Here is a 19,578-nt window from a genome sequence, read left to right on the forward strand (position 1 = left end):
ATTATATCAGTATTAATTTGTATATCAGTATGTATAAATCTACAACACGTGGCGTCAACACTATCAGTATTAATTTGTATATCAGTATGTCTAAACCTACAACACGTGACGTCAACATTATATCAGTATTAATTTGTATATCAGTATGTATAAATCTACAACACGTGGCGTCAACACTATCATTATTAATTTGTATATCAGTATGTCTAAACCTACAACACGTGACGTCAACACTATATCAGTATTAATTTGTATATCAGTATGTCTAAACCTAAAACACGTGACGTCAACACTATATCAGTATTAATTTGTATATCAGTATGCCTACACCTACAACACGTGACGTCAACACTATGTCGGTATTAATTTGTACATCAGTATGTCTAAACCTACAACACGTGACGTCAACACTATATCAGTATTAATTTGTATATCAGTATGCCTACACCTACAACACGTGACGTCAACACTATCAGTATTAATTTGTATATCAGTATGTCTAAACCTACAACACGTGACGTCAACACTATATCAGTATTAATTTGTATATCAGTATGCCTACACCTACAACACGTGACGTCAACACTATCAGTATTAATTTGTATATCAGTATGTCTAAACCTACAACACGTGACGTCAACACTATATCAGTATTAATTTGTATATCAGTATATATAAACCTACAACACGTGACGTCAACACTATATTGGTATTAATTTGTATATCAGTATGTCTAAACCTACAACACGTGACGTCAACACTATGTCGGTATTAATTTGTACATCAGTATGTCTAAACCTTCAACACGTGACGTCAACACTATATCAGTATTAATTTGTATATCAGTATGCCTACACCTACAACACGTGACGTCAACACTATCAGTATTAATTTGTATATCAGTATGTCTAAACCTACAACACGTGACGTCAACACTATATCAGTATGTCTACACCTACAACACGTGACGTTAACACTATGTCGGTATTAATTTGTACATCAGTATGTCTAAACCTACAACACGTGACGTCAACACTATATCAGTATTAATTTGTATATCAGTATGCCTACACCTACAACACGTGACGTCAACACTATCAGTATTAATTTGTATATCAGTATGTCTAAACCTACAACACGTGACGTCAACATTATATCAGTATTAATTTGTATATCAGTATGTCTACACCTACAACACGTGACGTCAACACTATATCAGTATTAATTTATATATCAGTATGTCTAAACCTACAACACGTGACGTCAACACTATATCAGTATTAATTTGTATATCAGTATGTCTAAACCTACAACACGTGTCGTTAACACTATATTGGTATTAATTTGTATATCAGTATGTCTAAACCTACAACACGTGACGTCAACACTATATCAGTATGTCTTCACCTACAACACGTGACGTCAACACTATATCAGTATTAATTTGTATATCAGTATGTCTACACCTACAACACGTACTGATACTCATACTCGTGATGTCTAGACCTTATAAAAACACTCGTCATGGACTTTAAATTTCCTCCTGTTACGGTCATTAAGATGACAATTTTATATTGTTTTTATACGTTCATGTTAACAGGAAAATCATTAACGAAACTGTACTTGCAAAATCTCTTTACATAAGATTTTAATGCACGTACTGTTAAATACTTTACAATCGATCTTGATTCGAACGTATCTTCCTGTTACTTCAAACGCTTAAACAACTCAGATTTGTAAAACGAAAGTTGGGCTAACCAATTACTATATATAGCCTAGAGTAACGAAAAGGGAAGTTGGTCTGTAAGGAACAACATCACGATATACATTGGCGACATCCTTTACCGGCATCACCTGATGTGTCCTATCGCCTGGTAAGTGTTATTTACGTATTGTTCCATTCTTACTGATTGAGACGTAGATGTGTATACCGGTATGTGTGTATATCTGTGTGAACGTGTTTGTATACTTGTCTGTTGTGTTTTAACAACAAAAATGTAAATTCGTTGATTACATGTTTAGAATCTCATCTTGGTTTATAATTTATCTTGTTTTCATTAATTTTAGTCTAATATGACATCATATCGCAGTTATTTATAGCGGATCTTAATTACGGTACAGGATCTAAAAATAGAACACACGTACATACCCTAGACAAGTCCGATGATAACACGTAGCGTATTGCCCCTGTTTTTGACATCAGTTACAGGGTTCAAGGTAAATATGGGCCATACACTGGATTTTACAAAGTTGTAGACTATTTTTGGATTACGTCAATATTTTTGTTAAATTGTTCTACGGTATCTTTATTTAATGTTAAGTTTGAGTATTTTGTTTTTGGTTGAGCTTGAGTATAATGTTTTAGGTTAAGTTTGAGTATTATGTTTTTGGTTAGGATTGAGTATTATGTTTAAGGTTAAGCTTGAGTATAATGTTTTAGGTTAAGCTTGAGTATAATGTTTTAGGTTAAGGTTGAGTATAATGTTTAAGGTTAAGTTTGAGTATTATGTTTTTGGTTAGGACTGAGTATTATGTTTAAGGTTAAGCTTGAGTATAATGTTTTAGGTTAAGGTTGAGTATAATGTTTAAGGTTAAGTTTGAGTATAATGTTTAAGTATAAGGTTGAGTATAATGTTTAAGGTTAAGCTTGAGTATAATGTTTTAGGTTAAGGTTGAGTATAATGTTTTAGGTTAAGGTTGAGTATAATGTTTTAGGTTAAGTTTGAGTATAATGATTTATGTTAAGGGTTGAGTATTACAGTGTGTGTTTTAGGTTAAGCTTGAGTATAATGCACGATCATAATCACTTTGAAAATCTAGTATCATTGATGGATCATGTTTTCTTTAACAAACAAACAAAAATACGCCTCTGTGTCGGCCAATCAATAGCAGCGTTATCAATGACAATATCCTATTTTTTACGTTATTGGCTTGGTTGTAGACTTATACATCTTTATTTTGTTGATACATTGTGTTTTTATTTTAATCATTGACATTTCCTTTTTATTATATAAAGATCTAATGAGATGTCCTAATCCGACATGACCGGAAAATTAGATCCTCAAGTGTTCATCTCATATAGTGCGAAAGATTTAGATTTAGTACGGGAAATTCAGCGTGGCTTACAATGGAAACAGCCGGGTAAGTCTGTGTACACCCGTCATATACTATTCAAACATTTTAGTTGTGCAATAGTTCATAGAAATCAAACACATTATGTACAAGTAATAATACCCATAACGTATCGTATCATAATCTTAGACGTGTTTCATATCCCTGTTACACGTATGAACATTTGTTAGGCGCATTTAACAATTCTTTAAGGTACCATCTTACTGATATATCCACTTTAACCTTTCCCGTCTATGTATTGGTGATAACGTCCCTCCCCGTCTATGTATTGGTGATAACGTCCCTACCCGTCTATGTATTGGTGATAACGTCCCTCCCCGTCTATGTATTGGTGATAACGTCCCTCCCCGTCTATGTATTGGTGATAACGTCCCTCCCCGTCTATGTATTGGTGATAACGTCCCTCCCCGTCTATATATTGGTGATAACGTCCCTCCCCATCTATGTATTGGTGATAACGTCCCTCCCCGTCTATGTATTGGTGGTAACGTCCCTCCCCGTCTGTGTATTGGTGATAACGTCCCTCCCCGTCTATATATTAGTGATAACGTCCCTCCCCGTCTATATATTGGTGATAACGTCCCTCCCCGTCTATGTATTGGTGATAACGTCCCTCCCCGTTTATATATTAGTGATAACGTCCCTCCCCGTCTATATATTAGTGATAACGTCCCTCCCCGTCTATGTATTGGTGATAACGTCCCTCCCCGTCTATGTATTGGTGATAACGTCCCTCCCCGTCTATGTATTGGTGATAACGTCCCTCCCCGTCTATGTATTGGTGATAACGTCCCTCCCCGTCTATGTATTGGTGATAACGTCCCTCTCCGTCTATTTATTGGTGATCACGTCCCTCCCCGTCTATGTATTGGTGATAACGTCCCTCCCCGTCTATGTATTGGTGTTAGCGTCCCTCCCCGTCTATGTATTGGTGATAACGTCCCTCCCCGTCTATATATTGGTGATAACGTCCCTCCCCGTCTATATATTGGTGATAACGTCCCTCCCCGTCTATATATTGGTGATAACGTCCCTCCCCGTCTATATATTGGTGATAACGTCCCTCCCCGTCTATGTATTGGTGATAACGTCCCTCCCCGTCTATATATTGGTGATAACGTCCCTCCCCGTCTATGTATTGGTGATAACGTCCCTCCCCGTCTATATATTGGTGATAACGTCCCTCCCCGTCTATATATTGGTGATAACGTCCCTCCCCGTCCATGTATTGGTGATAACGTCCATCCCCGTCTATGTATTGGTGATAACGTCCCTACCCGTCTATGTATTGGTGATAATGTCCCTCCCCGTCTATGTATTGGTGATAACGTCCCTCCCCGTCTATGTATTGGTGATAACGTCCCTACCCGTCTATGTATTGGTGATAACGTCCCTCCCCGTCTATTTATTGGTGATAACGTCCCTCCCCGTCTGTGTATTGGTGATAACGTCCCTCCCCGTCTATGTATTGGTGATAACGTCCCTCCCCGTCTATGTATTGGTGATAACGTCCCTCCCCGTCTATATATTGGTGATAACGTCCCTCCCCGTCTATGTATTGGTGATAACGTCCCTCCCCGTCTATATATTGGTGATAACGTCCCTCCCCGTCTATATATTGGTGATAACGTCCCTCCCCGTCTATGTATTGGTGATAACGTCCCTCCCCGTCAATATATTGGTGATAACGTCCCTCCCCGTCTATGTATTGGTGATAACGTCCCTCCCCGTCTATGTATTAGTGATAACGTCCCTCCCCGTCTATGTATTGGTGATAACGTCCATCCCCGTCTATGTATTGGTGATAACGTCCCTCCCCGTCTATGTATTGGTGATAACGTCCCTCCCCGTCCATACATTGGTGATAACGTCCCTCCCCGTCTATATATTGGTGATAACGTCCCTCTCCGTCTATGTATTGGTGATAAAGTCCCTCCCCTCTGTGTATTGGTGATAACGTCCCTCCCCGTCTATATATTGGTGATAACGTCCCTCCCCGTCTATATATTGGTGATAACGTCCCTCCCCGTCTATTTATTGGTGATAACGTCCCTCCCCGTCTATGTATTGGTGATAACGTCCCTCCCCGTCTATGTATTAGTGATAACGTCCCTCCCCGTCTATGTATTAGTGATAACGTCCCTCCCCGTCTATATATTGGTGATAACGTCCCTCCCCGTCTATGTATTAGTGATAACGTCCCTCCCCGTCTATTTATTGGTGATAACGTTCCTCCCCGTCTATATATTGGTGATAACGTCCCTCCCCGTCCATGTATTGGTGATAACGTCCATCCCCGTCTATGTATTGGTGATAACGTCCCTCCCCGTCTATGTGTTGGTGATAACGTCCCTCCCCGTCCATGTATTGGTGATAACGTCCCTCCCCGTCTATATATTGGTGATAACGTCCCTCCCCGTCCATGTATTGGTGATAACGTCCCTCTCCGTCTATATATTGGTGATAACGTCCCTCCCCGTCTATGTATTGGTGATAACGTCCCTCCCCGTCTATATATTGGTGATAACGTCCCTCCCCGTCTATATATTGGTGATAACGTCCCTCCCCGTCTATATATTGGTGATAACGTCCCTCCCCGTCTATGTATTGGTGATAAAGTCCCTCCCCTCTGTGTATTGGTGATAACGTCCCTCCCCGTCTATATATTGGTGATAACGTCCCTACCCGTCTATGTATTGGTGATAACGTCCCTCCCCGTCTATATATTGGTGATAACGTCCCTCCCCGTCTATGTATTGGTGATAACGTCCCTCCCCGTTATGTATTGGTGATAACGTCCCTCCCCGTCTATATATTGGTGATAACGTCCCTCCCCGTCTATGTATTGGTGATAACGTCCCTCCCCGTCTATGTATTGGTGATAACGTCCATCCCCGTCTATATATTGGTGATAACGTCCCTCTCCGTCTATGTATTGTTGTTTACGTCCCCTGTGCTATTTCGTATGTTTAAGTTTATTTGTTGGAATGCATGGATATGTTACACGGAGGATCTACAATTTTGAATCCGATGTAGTAGTTTGGCGATGTTGTTTTCCTGCGGCTAATTGACGTGTGAATTGTTTTCAGAATTGAAGGTGTTCGTAGCGACAGACGACCTCTACGGAGGCCAGTCAACAATAGACGGCATTGTCGACGGAATCCATCGCAGTTCGAAATGCTTACTTCTGGTTACAAAAAATTCTCTCAAGAGCTCATGGTTTGCTTTTGAAACGACATTATCTTTAGAATGGTCGGAACAATTAGGACGATTCTGCAGCGTGATGATCTTATACGGAGTAACTGTGAACGAGGTAGGTTGGCTAAAGGAATCATTATTGTGATGTTTAAGGTACGTATCGTATTGTATAGGACGACAGACATTTTAGAGTTACCGGAACACAAACCATTCCATGATTCAATCGTTACAATTTGATGACATAGGACTTTTAGATATTCCATAGACTCCTTACTAAATGGATGGCGAATTGGGTGGTATGAGTTTTTTTTTTTTAGTTTTTTTATCCATAAGCGCATAAATAAGTGACGTCTGATCATTAACACTTTGATGTTTGATTATCAATATTTACATTTAGTGTCACAGTCTCCCATCTCCTCATTATTAATCTGGGCTGCAACACTCGGCACAGAAAGACAAAAGTGGCCCGCCAAGGCTCGCCACTTTTGTCTTTCTTTACCTCCGCCAAAATACAGCTGATAGTTTAAGACACTGACCATGTATTCTCTATATATGCGCTACGAATGAATCAAACGAAGCAAGGATTCTGATAGAGAACAATTACGTTACTGTGGCGTCATAAAGTATGACTGATTACTAGTATGCGTATGAGTTTTGACAAGTAAAAGTGTGGACTAGTATGAGTGTTGACGTATATGAGTGTTGACTGATATGAGTGTTGACTAATATGAGTGTTGACTAGTAAAAGTGTTTACTGGTATGAGTGTTGACTGATATGAGTGTTGACTAGTATGATTTTTGACTAAAATGAATGATAACTAGTTAAAGTGTTAACTAGTATCAGTGATTTGTAATGAGTAACCGCTATAATACACCGTTCCTTTTTTTTGATGTAGCTCCCACATTTTGCATTGTTCGACATAATGCCAAAGATACAGATAAAACTGGACTCTAGTGGCAGCTGGGTTGAAGATCAGATCTGTGACGTCATCCAATTAATTCAAAGTAATTACTCTAATCAATCACCTCAATATGTCTTTTGTACAATCCTTTGAGATTACAGCTGGTAGGTACATTTGGTCCCCGGTGTTTGCCGTATTCTGCATGCCCAGTTTTGATTGACACGGCTCAGAATTTGAATGTGATATACGTGATATTTTTCATGAAATTTGATATTGGAAGATAATGAAATATCAATTTAAAAACGGGGCAATTGTAACTCCCTTTTAAGATTTTCGAATTTCTCTTTTTTTGTCTTTTTTTTTGTCTTCGGTTTAAGTTCTTTGGACACTAAGCTTCAACGGCGAGTTCTAGAATTTGTATGATGCTAAATCATGTTTGCTCTACTTTATCGAATGTTAAGCAATATCATCATGATTCCTCTTAATTTGAATTAACCAAGCATTAAAATTAAATATAAAAAAAGTGTATGAATTAATTTGGAGTTTTTGAATCAATTGTACATGTATTTGTTATTTTTTTTCCTTGTAGAGGATATTCCAATCGATAGAACACTTCCTGTTGGAAACGTTGCGCATGCGCAAGCGTGGTCTCATTTCTTTGGCTTCCACAAGGTGGTACACGGACGTAAGTTCTATCGCAAGAACCTAAGTGATGACATGCGTAGTGTTTGTCTGACAGCCAAATTGGAAATCCTGAATATTTATGTTGTCTATCCCGTCTGCTTTAAATACATTTATATCTCATAAGCTGTTAACAAATTACCTCATTGATTTTTTTAAAATTTGTTGTTCATGTTTATAGTTTACCCATTTTATATTGAGGTGCATTTCATTTACAATGAACGTATCAACCACCCATAATTTACGTACATCTCATAAAGCCTGAGTATTTTACCTGTCTCTGTACAACTAATTGAACCTTAACATTTTATGTATTACATATATATATATATATATGTAACGCCTTCACTTTTACCAAGTTAACATTAACAAGCAATCGTTAAATTCACGTAGTTTAATCAGCTATTTGTTTGGTTCACAGTACTCGAACAGAGGATCAGGGAATCCAAATGGTATAAGGAAAACCCAGCCAACTTCCCTATCAAAATCTACGAGCTGATATCGAAATGTTGTGATTCCTCCTCGTTCACCAGTGACACCAGAATAACTAAGGTTGGATGCCTGGACCCAATAGTTGTCACCAGAGCTGGTAACAAGACCAGACCGTATTACCTAAATGTGTACTGTATACAGGACCGAGGACAGGTAATCATATAGTTTATATCATTTGTAAGATTTAATGTTACTATATTCTAAGTCATCAGATATAGCGTGAAGATAGATACACCTCGACTATCGTGTATAATCCACTACAAATGTATGTTAAACTATTTATTGTAAAGGAAGTGTTGCGCGACTTTGCTCTGACAGTGACAATCCCGAAATATACAGTATTGATAATTATCATGTGTTTATGAAGTTGAATTGATGTAACATTTTGTCATGTTCGCCAACAGTTTGCTTAGTAATATTACAGGCATTTCAAAACACCATCCTTCGCTTTAACTTTAGATGGCTATATGGATATTTTCGATATTCATGTAAATGCAAATATTTTGAGTTTTCACAGATCGATGTTTTCCACCAATGTATTCCATCTTGTTGTGTAAGAGTGATATCAAGAAATCTCAACCAGACACTCATCCTTGTAGAAATACTACAATCAGACACTCATCCTTGTAGAAATACTACAATCAGACACTCATCCTTGTAGAAATACTACATGTACTATCAGACACTCATCCTTGTAGAAATACTACTATCAGACACTCATCCTTGTAGAAATACTACAATCAGACACTCATCCTTGTAGAAATACTACAATCAGACACTCATCCTTGTAGATATACTACTATCAGACACTCATCCTTGTAGAAATACTACTATCAGACACTCATCCTTGTAGAAATACTACAATCAGACACTCATCCTTGTAGAAATACTACTGTATCGCACAGTACCCCAACGTACTTAGCGCCATTCTGAAGATGGAACAGTCGCCTCACATACAGATGGAAGCGTATGAAAAAGAAATGCAACTTGCACGATTCAACTTCACGCTAAGTGCCATCTTACACCATGATGTTAATAAAACCTGTCATCGCCAATCCCGTCTGTTGGAGTTTGAGGGTATGTTCAACCTTGTCGGTACCAGAGGATGTATTGCTTGAACTATTGGACGTAATAACCAAACAGCTATCGTCAATGTTACCAATAGCCAAACAATAACCGTTAATTTTATTAATACTCAAACAGCTATCGTTAATTTTATCAATAATCAAACAGCTATCGTCAATTGTATCAATAGCCAAACAATAATCATCAATTTTATCAAAAGTCTAACAGCCATCGTTAATTTTACCAATAATAACACAGTTATCCTCAATTTTAAGGTGATAATACCAAAGTTGTGTATTCAAATATTACACTCCTTGCCCGAAAGCAAATGCCCAAAGAAAAAGGGCGAAATCTTATGATTGAGTTCCTTTATGCAAATAAACATCGTTATGACCTTCAGATAAGTCAGACAAACTGTTCCACGGCTGTATGTAGCTGGTTCCTACGGTGGTTGATTTGTGCCATTTCGTCATTTCGTCTTTTCGGGGTTAAATTAGCAACACTTAAATTGCGTTTTTTCCAGAAAAGACGAAACAACATATGCGGAAAGACGCAATAAATGCACACAGATTTATAAGACTTTAATTCTTGTCTTTTCGGGTTCATTATTTTCGTCTTTTCGACTTTTCGCCCCGAAAAGACGAATATTAACAAACCTTTTTTTCCCAACTTTCGCCAGGAAGAAACGAAAAAATTGACAAATCTTAATTTTCGTCTTTCGGGGCGAAAAGACGAAAGGGCGAAATGGCACAAATGAGCCGTCGTAGCTTTCTAATCAATAAGCCGGTCCGTCAGCATACTGGCATGTTAATGGTATTGAGGAATGTCCACTAGTACCGTTGTTATATTAAATCTATTAACATTTTCTGGTTTTAATGGCAAGTTTCCATTGCATTCAAATAATCGAGTTAAACGACAATAGATGATTGTTTGTCATTGTCAAACTCTATGACCGGACTTGCCGCTCTCGTGTTTAGTTATAAAAAGTAATATTTTTGTATTGATGTAAAGTATATGAACAAAATAATAAAGGGTTTATGTTTAAGTCTGTTAATACCGGAATATCAAGTCCACACATTGTGTATTACGATATCATTTGTAAGCCGTCAAGGAGAAAAGCAAAAAAAAAAGGTAAAAGATTATAAAAACACAAAATCAATGACTCGAATAGTGTATTGATTAAGATACCGATATTATGTAGATATTAGTTTTCTTACTGACCTCTGCATAAATTATACACTGTACAGTGTACCAAAGAAAATAAAAAGGAAACGCTAATTTGATTTGCAGGTACACAGGAACCCCATAGTGTGTTATTGAACGCAATCAAAACAGACGTTAGGGAGGTAAGTGATGTAAAACAAACATAAAGCCAGTCTTAGACTCACAACTGTACCAGAACTGGTGTTTAAACTAATATCTTGATTATGATTCTATTGTTCATTACATATATACTATCTATTATATAAGGACAAAGCGATATACAACTAAATCTGCGTTATTTATATTATTCCATTCCTATAAATTTTGGTGTTACCAGAACTGTAAAAATACTATTTCCTTCCGAGGAATACACACAGAACAACAACTGCATTTGTTTTTACAGGGAGATTCAAATGTTTTGACGGAATTCTGGTCGGGAAAACTGGCAACGGCACCATCTTTTTATAATGATTTAGAGACGGATTGCGAGGATCATGTCAAAGAATTCGATGCCGTCATCATTTGTGGGGAAAGTGATGAAGCCAGAGCGTACGAAATAGAGGATTTTCTGGTCAAACAAAGAATCAAAGTTAAACCTCTGTTAGCAGGAGAACGTATTTTAAGAGGTATGTAACTACAATCACAGTGATAGATGTTAGTTATCGATAGCAGGTTTTCGTATAGAGATATGGCTCATAAACGAGATAACCTTAACCAGAAATCAAAATCACTGTTTCAGATCAAATCAAGTACATGATGTAATTCTTCAATGTGAAGAGCCGACTTTTGCATTTAAACCTTTGTTCCATGCATGCCTAAAGTATTCGTTGTTGAGGATGACTAGATGAAACTCACCACATGCTTTTTACCAAAATAAGTTTAGCATGTTTCATTTTCAAGGCAACAGTTCTTTTTTAAGGTCAAATGCAAATCTGTCCAAATGACAATTCTGTCCAAATTGCATGCTGCTCCCTCTAGTACTCTCTTCAATTTCAATACGAAATTAGGATAAAACAATTCTAGTTTGAACAGACGACAACATTAATTTTACCTCGGTGTAAGCTTGTATATTGTAAGCATGGAAATCTACGCAGAGGAAAATTTACGTTTTGTACACGAGCATTTCCCCCACGCGTATTAATTTGTGATCCATATGGAATAAATTGTACATGTAAAAAAGAAACAAAAGCGATGAAATTACTCCCACCTGTAGAATTTGCCTTTCGAAATCGCAAAATTAAACCCCCGCGGAAATAACTAAGTTTACAGTATAACAGCTCCAGTATTATCGATTTACCAGTATGCTTTGTAAACAGATCTCGGGGACGCCGCTGAGCACTGTCGTTGGATCATCTTGATTCTAACACAGAGAAGTCTAAAGGAGAAGGCGTTCAACCTGTTCACGGTTTCCATGCTAGAAGACAGTATCAGCAAGAATAATGTCAGCATTATCCCTATTGTTGACGACCTGACTTCTGGCCGAATCCCTTCACAACTACGGTGGATCACCTACATCGATATGCGTACAAAAGGATACAAGGAACGCATATGTAAAGCCCTGAGAGGTAATTTATGTAGGATTCTTAATATCCTTTCTCATCCACACTCGTAATATAATCAGAATGTACGTCCTTATTAAGTTATATACATGAAAACACCGGGAACTACACTTTTGATAAATGTATTTACTACAATTCGTGAAAGTATTGCAGTGAGACAAATGTTTGTTATTTTCACTGTTATTTTCACTGTAACCCACCCATTTCTTATGTTTAGTGTAGTATGGTAATTAACTGTAAACATTAATTGTTATGTTAAAGTAGTCCAGGAAATAGCCTGTCATGAGGGACTGATGAGAGCACCAAAACGTCGACGTCGGCTTTAAATTTGCATAAAATTAACAAGATATCCGATAGCCCCGAACATTGAATTATCTTTATTGGTTGTTTTCTCTTCTTTTCCCTTCGTTACGTTTCCTATTATTCATTTGATAAAACAGAGATCATGTGTATGTAATCTAGAAAAGATCAAGGAACTTACAATTCCCAAATTCCAAGATGGTTACATGTTGGCAATTGAGTGTGTCCCTTATCAGTCGCAAATTAAGCATCAAATCCGTTTTGAAGAGATCATAAGGCAATAGAGAAATCATGATCCTAATATTTCAAACTGCAAGGATGCTTGGAACCTGCAGGTAATTGAATGTGAATTTCAAACTGCAAGGATGCTTGGAACCTGCAGGTAATTGAATGTGAATTTATTTGTATTTCCATATTTCCAAGATACTGAAAATTATAAGGATAGAGAACGTTCTGGCCGGGCAAGTCTGAGACATCGCATGGATTCCGGAGCCTAGAACAATGTGGATCCATATTGGTGTACAATACCACAATGAGGAGGAGACTAAAAAATGCCAGATTAGAAGTATGTGTGCTGTCAGGAAACCACCTGTTACTTATAATCATCGCCAGAAGAGTTTGGAATTCTCGCAGAACCATGCGAATTGGACCTTGGTGGACTGATCGACGGTTTTATGAACTGAGCTGTCTAGGGTCACTCTTTTCCAAGACAGGACGTATATGAGAAGAAGAGGAAATGAACAATTGCGACAAGACTGTATAGTGCCATCAGTGAAGTTTGGTGACTTTGGTGGAGGTGGTGGTGGTGTTACAGTTTGGGGTGCAATATCCTACCGAGGGACTGGATACCTCACTCATTTGAACGGAAATCTCAACGGAATCAAATAATTGATACTTTCGAAAATAGCGCGAAACTTTCAGCACATCTACTGGGCTTTAAAAACAACTATTACTTCCAGGATGACGCTGCCTCATGGTACCGACCAAGAATTGTGAATGAATGGAGGGAAGAAAAGCGAGTCGTTAGATTGGCCCCTCTGTCACCCGGTTTGAACCCGATAGATAACTTGTGGAAAGATGTGGGTGTGAGAGTTCACCGTAACAAGAGCAGAAACCTAAGTGAGCGTATGCTGTCTTACTGCTTGGATGGTATACCTGCTAGGAGAATTAGATTAGGAGTATGCCTGACTGTGTACAGGCTGTGATTAGAGCACATGGAGGATAACCAAATATTAATGGAGTAACAATGTTTCTGACAATTTCACATAACAAATTCATCTGACATGACTGTCTAATCATTACAAGATTGGTATGATTCTTTACTTCGATTATATTTATAACTTGATGAAGGCAGTGTATATAATCGGATATAATTCGTATAACACCATAAGAATCCGTTCACAAATAGTTAATATCTTTTACCACCTGTAGTTCTTCTTTCCAGACGAGAGAATCCCTTTGGCCCTGGAAACAGCTCACATTCCAGCTGGTAATTTAGGCTATGGATTAGCATGGGGTTACATTGTAAACTACATGAAAACAGTCCTTACTGGTAAGTCTAGAACCCAGTGGATTACTTGTAAACTACATGAAATGAACTCTTACTGGTAAGTCTTAACCCATGGTAGTTGTTTGTAAGATTCTCGATATAACAGCATACTAATTTTTAATTCCCAGAATAGCGGAAGGAGAAGATTTAACCGCATTTCACCTTTTAACATTTAATATAACCTTCCACTCAAATTAAAATGACCATAACCTTAAAAATCACTGTTGGACAAAAAACATTGGACGATTTTTGTTCAGCTATACATTTATCATTCCCTTAATTAAAAAATGAAGTTTTCGGAAACATGTTTTGTAAAAACGTTCATCAGTGCAAAATAAAAAAATAAAAATAAAAAAACCCATTCGGCTGTTCAGCATTGCTTCCAAATATCGACCGTCGTAAACGAAAAATGATTATGAAATTTACAGCTTCAATCACTGTTAAGAGGTCAATGTAACTCGTTCGCTGTGTTTTTAGTTCGATTATCCGAAGTTTCTTATTAGATGTAACACTTTTCTTAGTCTCTAGAATAAAACAGCTGTATCGCGCAGTCTATTCACGTTCATTACTTAGTCTATATTGCTTTCAGCTATCTGTGGTTTTACTTAATGTTTCTAGTGTTCTGTTTCGCATATCGATAAAATAGTCCCTTAAAAGGATCAACTATACAAGCTACTAGATATTACTGAACCCGCTATTTTGTCTGTCATTAGAACAGACAAAGTACAGAGCTGATTATGTGTCCGTTATTAAACTACACGTCAATTGACGTCAATATTTATGAATAGACAAATGTAAAGATCATAAGAGTTTCAGTTGTATGAAGTCGAAGTGACATCCAAATACACTGCCCATCGTGACATATATGTGTTTCGTATCACGAAGCTACCCAATCATTTTATGAGATAGTGTGTTGATTGTTGTAGAATTTGGCTCACATCTGAAGAAGTTGTTCATGATGGAGAAAAAAGGGGATATCATGAAATCTTGTCCCGAAAAAATGTATGTGTTGATGCCGAGAAGCTGTAAATGCACAGGACTTATAAGCTATGATTGGCCGTATGTTGAACACATCTGTTCTTTTACCAGAATAAAGGAAGACCTAGGCGGTGCTAACATGGTGAAATCGTTGGATATATATTCTGTTACTGATGACGATAACATTCGGCCGCAGGTATGTATAGTAGGATATTTACTGACGGAGTCATTGTCAAAAATATCACTCTGTTGTTAAGTGTTGAAAACGATAATGTTCCGAATAGATTTAACAGATATCGTACGAACTTAAAATCTTCTAATTTTAGCTTGAATTTGACTTATCACATGTACCGCTAAGTGTTGACACCTGCTTGAGTACTAGTTTGACTATTACAGAAACACTACTTCATTGGTCAGTACCCAGCTCCCGTTTTATGTCTATGGGAGATGAACGAATCACGAATCGCTAGCATAACAGATCATACCATGGAGAGAGAGGCGGAACGATTCCGACACACGTTTGAATGCTTAATGAAGGGAAAGGTTGGCAATGGGTTGCATAAGAAATGTGAAATCGTCGAGTTTGATGGTAAGGCATATATATTGTTGGGCCTCCCTTCCGTTATTATCCCGGAACTGTCGTGATACATTTACTTAATTTTACAAAGAACTTAAATTAAATTAAGTTAAATTTCAATTAATCACCTTAAGGCGGAAAAGTATCTACAACTTTCCAAACACATTTGTTAGGGATATACCAACAGCTATATTTTCGTTTGATATATTTTTATTATTTTTAACTACCGCATTTCCGCTGATTTATAAACACAAACAAAAAAGACATTAACTAATCGTGATAGGCAGTCAAGCGTTACATACATTCATATACACGACGTTATACAACCACATTATAACTAAACCACGGATAAAAGTAAACAAAACATAAACCATCATTCACTAATGGCTGTATATGATATTTTTCAGACTCTAATCCAGACGATCTCCGTCAAAAACTTGTGCCAATACTCAGGAGAGACTATAGGAGATGTCAATGACGAACAAATAATTCATTAGTCTGAATCCATTGATCTGAAGAATTGACGAGGTGCGACGAAAGCACTGAAAACGTGTTGTCGATTGTTTTTTTTCTTTGTATATATAGTAACATATTGTCCCGAAGAGGTTCGTCTTTTTAGCAGAAAACGAATGTTTACCGACAATATGCGATCTGGACCATTGCGTGTGTACAATCTGTATATCCAGAGTATTTATATATTGCAAGTACGCTCTTTAACACCGACGTACTTCAACTCTCAAGTTTAATTTAAAACATCATAATTCCGTTTCTGCAGAAATTGAGATTATGTGCATTAAGCTATGGTCGTATGAAATATTCTAGACAAATCCAAAATGTATAAGCCACTGAAAGTTGGATAATCGTCATACTGCAATACACAACTGTGGGATAATGATCGCTCTAACTAATTTACACCAAATTATAATGTTGTTGCTCTACGTTACCAACGTTAATTGTGTCGTCGATTTTGGACTCTGTGTACGCCGGGTGCCATACTGAATCTGATGGTTTACTTCTAGCAATAATGGGTACGCGAACTGTTATAACCGTGAACTTGTCGAACAATTCAACAACATGGTTTCACGTAGATATTGTGAACCATTACGACATCAGCTAATGACAAGAAAGGTTACATATCTATGTAGCGTCACTTGACACGTTGATAATAGTGCCCTTCTCATCACTCTGGCACTCGTAGATAAAGACTTGTATATTGTTGGTGATAAGCTTAGATGTAACAAAATATTAAAACATTGGAATAGGGTACTTAATCCTTCAAAGACAGGATTTACCCAGCGTGACCAGGCATTGTAAGGTCCATTCTTCGGTAACGTTAACCGACAAAACGGTGAAAACACGAATCTTACCAGGACGTGTGCATATTTAGACTACGATATAAAGAATTGAAAAGAGGCACATGGCCAAAGGGCAATGTTATACTATATTTGTACATAATTTAACATTTGCACGATGGGAGATTCCGCTAAATCATGATTGCGCTGTAGTTCATTGTTGGCGCGCTAATCCCATCATTCCGATAATCTATTTTTAGATTTGTTTTGTGCCAAAATGTTAGCCCATTGTATTAGATACGTACATACATTATGTAAAATGGAAATATCAAGTACAATGTAGTTGAACCTTTCTGTCAATCTGTTTATTTCCATGCCTTATTCCACTGCTGTATGTTACTAAAGAACCGACGAGATTATCAAATAAGTAGGCCAATCACGTCAGTACTTGTTAATATGTATATAGATGTATTTTAACATAACTGTAAGTAGCTGATCAATCTTAAATTATTGAATGTAATGTTGTGATTGTCATATTATATGCCAACTTCCAAACCGTCATTTTGTTTATCGTAGTGGCGTTTGTTCTAGCATGGGACTTTTGTGAAACAGACTATTTTATTGTTTTTTAGCTCTCTGGACGGAGTCCAGGAGAGCTTACGCAGTCATTCTCATGTTTTTGCCGGAAGTAGAATTATTAAAATTTTGTGGACAGAGGATATCAGAAACAGTGGGACTGTCAGAATGGATTTCAAGACACATGATTGGGGTCGACACGAACTAGATTTGACAAGAAATTTGAGTTGTTAAATGTTTTCATTTTCGAGTAATCGTCAATTTACGGTGTCATTTTGGACATATTCGGTGTCACAGGGACATGCCGAACGTTATTCTGAGGAGTTATGAGGCAAAGTTCCTATATCAACCCACTGTAATGTGTATATAGTAATGTGCTGCAACACACGTATCCCTGTGCCGCTGCAAAAAAATGCTGCTATGCGTGTTACTTTATACACATTATGTCGTCTGCTACAGTGTACAGAGTGTCTCGCGAGGTATACGTATACGTCCCTGGCAAACACACTGATATGAAACATTACTATGTGAACGGATTTTGACAATATTTCGTCATGTTATGAAGAAATGTCCATAGTTTCTTATCATAATATTAATTTATTTTTCCGTTGAGTATTTATGGAGCAATACAGAATTGTCTACACTGATAATTTCCGTGTGACGCCATTTCTCTATATGACGTTACTAAAATAACGTCAAAATGGCGTTAAAAAAATTAGGTATTGTAAAAAAAATATATGATTTCTCTAGTCATATACATCGGAAAACAGTGAAAATATTATGAGATGAAACAGGAAACAATTCTCTATAAGAGTACAAATTTCATTTAAAACGATCAATACACAAAGTCAGGAAAATTCATTGAAAAAGTTAAAAATACAAAGAATATATAGCAAAATTAAAAAAAAAAAAAAAAAAAAGACTAAAATTGGCACGTTACTGTATCAACGTCCAGAGAGCTACGAGGCCCTTGGCCTCTTGTTGATATCCTCAAAGCTATTGATAAAATCAACAAAACAGCTCAACACTTATCCCATATATTTGAAATAAACCATTGAATAGAGATACCTACTTCGATTCCTCACTAAACCGTTCTCTTTAACTCGCAAACGATAACTACATGTATATACTTATTGTTCATATATTTTTTTACCTTTGTCTCTAGATTTGGTTTTATTGAAATAAAGTCTTCAATAGAGGCATATAATGAAGTGATGTGTAAATTGCAAAATTACTGTAAGTGCCATTCTTGATCTATACGAAACATGATCAAATTGTCAATGTCTGCACACTCCCAGGTGCTCGTTCCGAATTTTCAGAAATACAAGACACGACAACAATGAAAGTAAAGTTTTTATGAAAAAAACAAATCTTGTATAAATATCGGGAGTGTCGACATGGTTTCCGGTTGTGTATGTGTAGGCATACTGGATTTTAGTTTTGTGGTTATTCACTGATGTCAAAGGCCTACCTTACAAAATCGAGTCCCCGTGAAGTTGAAAATCTTCTGCTAAGTTAGCGACACTGAGTTGACCGGTTAGACTGGAATCTGTTTCGAAACGAAATAATCCTTGGAATTGTTTTCCCCTACTGTCAAGACGACTTTCATTTAGAACCTAAACGCTGGTATTCTTCTTAAAATAACGTAAATCCAGTCGATAGAAATATAAGTGTTTCCGAGGAATCGAGTCTGTCCTGGGCAATGCCCGTTCAAAGCCGCATCACTTCGAAATGTTAACTGTATATCATTGCGCAGAAAAAACGGTTTCGATTTTAAACAATCAGAAATAATGCAATTGTGAACAATTTGACGATACCTACAAACGTATATGAAATAAAAAATAAAGCCAAATTTGTACAAAAACGATAGTATGTGCTTGCTATTAATAACGTCATTAGTGACTATATTATTCCTTCTGGAAGTTTCGGCTGTTCCGGTATTTGAACTTGATGACGTCAGTGATAGGGTAAGCGGCAAATTTAAACGCGTCATAACCTACAGTAAATCAAAAATCTTTATGAATGTAAATATAAGCATTGAACTGTTACCAAATGTTAGTATACAGTCGATATG

The 19,578-nt window shown here is 37.1% G+C and overlaps 1 protein-coding gene across 2 annotated transcripts; it reads left to right on the forward strand.

Annotated features, from left to right (window-relative positions):
• The first annotated feature begins 1,764 nt into the window (after nucleotides 1–1,764).
• On the forward strand, nucleotides 1,765–17,489 carry LOC117342363. Of its 2 annotated transcripts, XM_033904513.1 has the most exons (14): nucleotides 1,765–1,874; nucleotides 3,017–3,141; nucleotides 6,222–6,445; nucleotides 7,227–7,335; nucleotides 7,822–7,917; nucleotides 8,335–8,558; nucleotides 9,290–9,482; nucleotides 10,761–10,816; nucleotides 11,077–11,299; nucleotides 11,990–12,238; nucleotides 13,977–14,084; nucleotides 15,008–15,255; nucleotides 15,456–15,648; nucleotides 16,044–17,489. In XM_033904513.1, exons 2-14 carry the CDS (start codon nucleotides 3,042–3,044, stop codon nucleotides 16,112–16,114), a joined length of 2,094 nt encoding a protein of 697 aa, XP_033760404.1. In that variant the 5' UTR covers nucleotides 1,765–1,874; nucleotides 3,017–3,041; the 3' UTR covers nucleotides 16,115–17,489. The 2 variants fall into 2 exon arrangements, 1 of the variants encoding a protein (XP_033760404.1); XR_004535798.1 differs by lacking the exon at nucleotides 16,044–17,489 and having other exon boundaries at nucleotides 15,171–15,255; nucleotides 15,456–15,472.
• The last annotated feature ends 2,089 nt before the right edge of the window (nucleotides 17,490–19,578 follow it).

This window comes from Pecten maximus, chromosome 14 (genome assembly GCF_902652985.1).
Source record: "Pecten maximus chromosome 14, xPecMax1.1, whole genome shotgun sequence".
NCBI classification, from domain to species: Eukaryota; Metazoa; Mollusca; class Bivalvia; order Pectinida; family Pectinidae; genus Pecten; species Pecten maximus.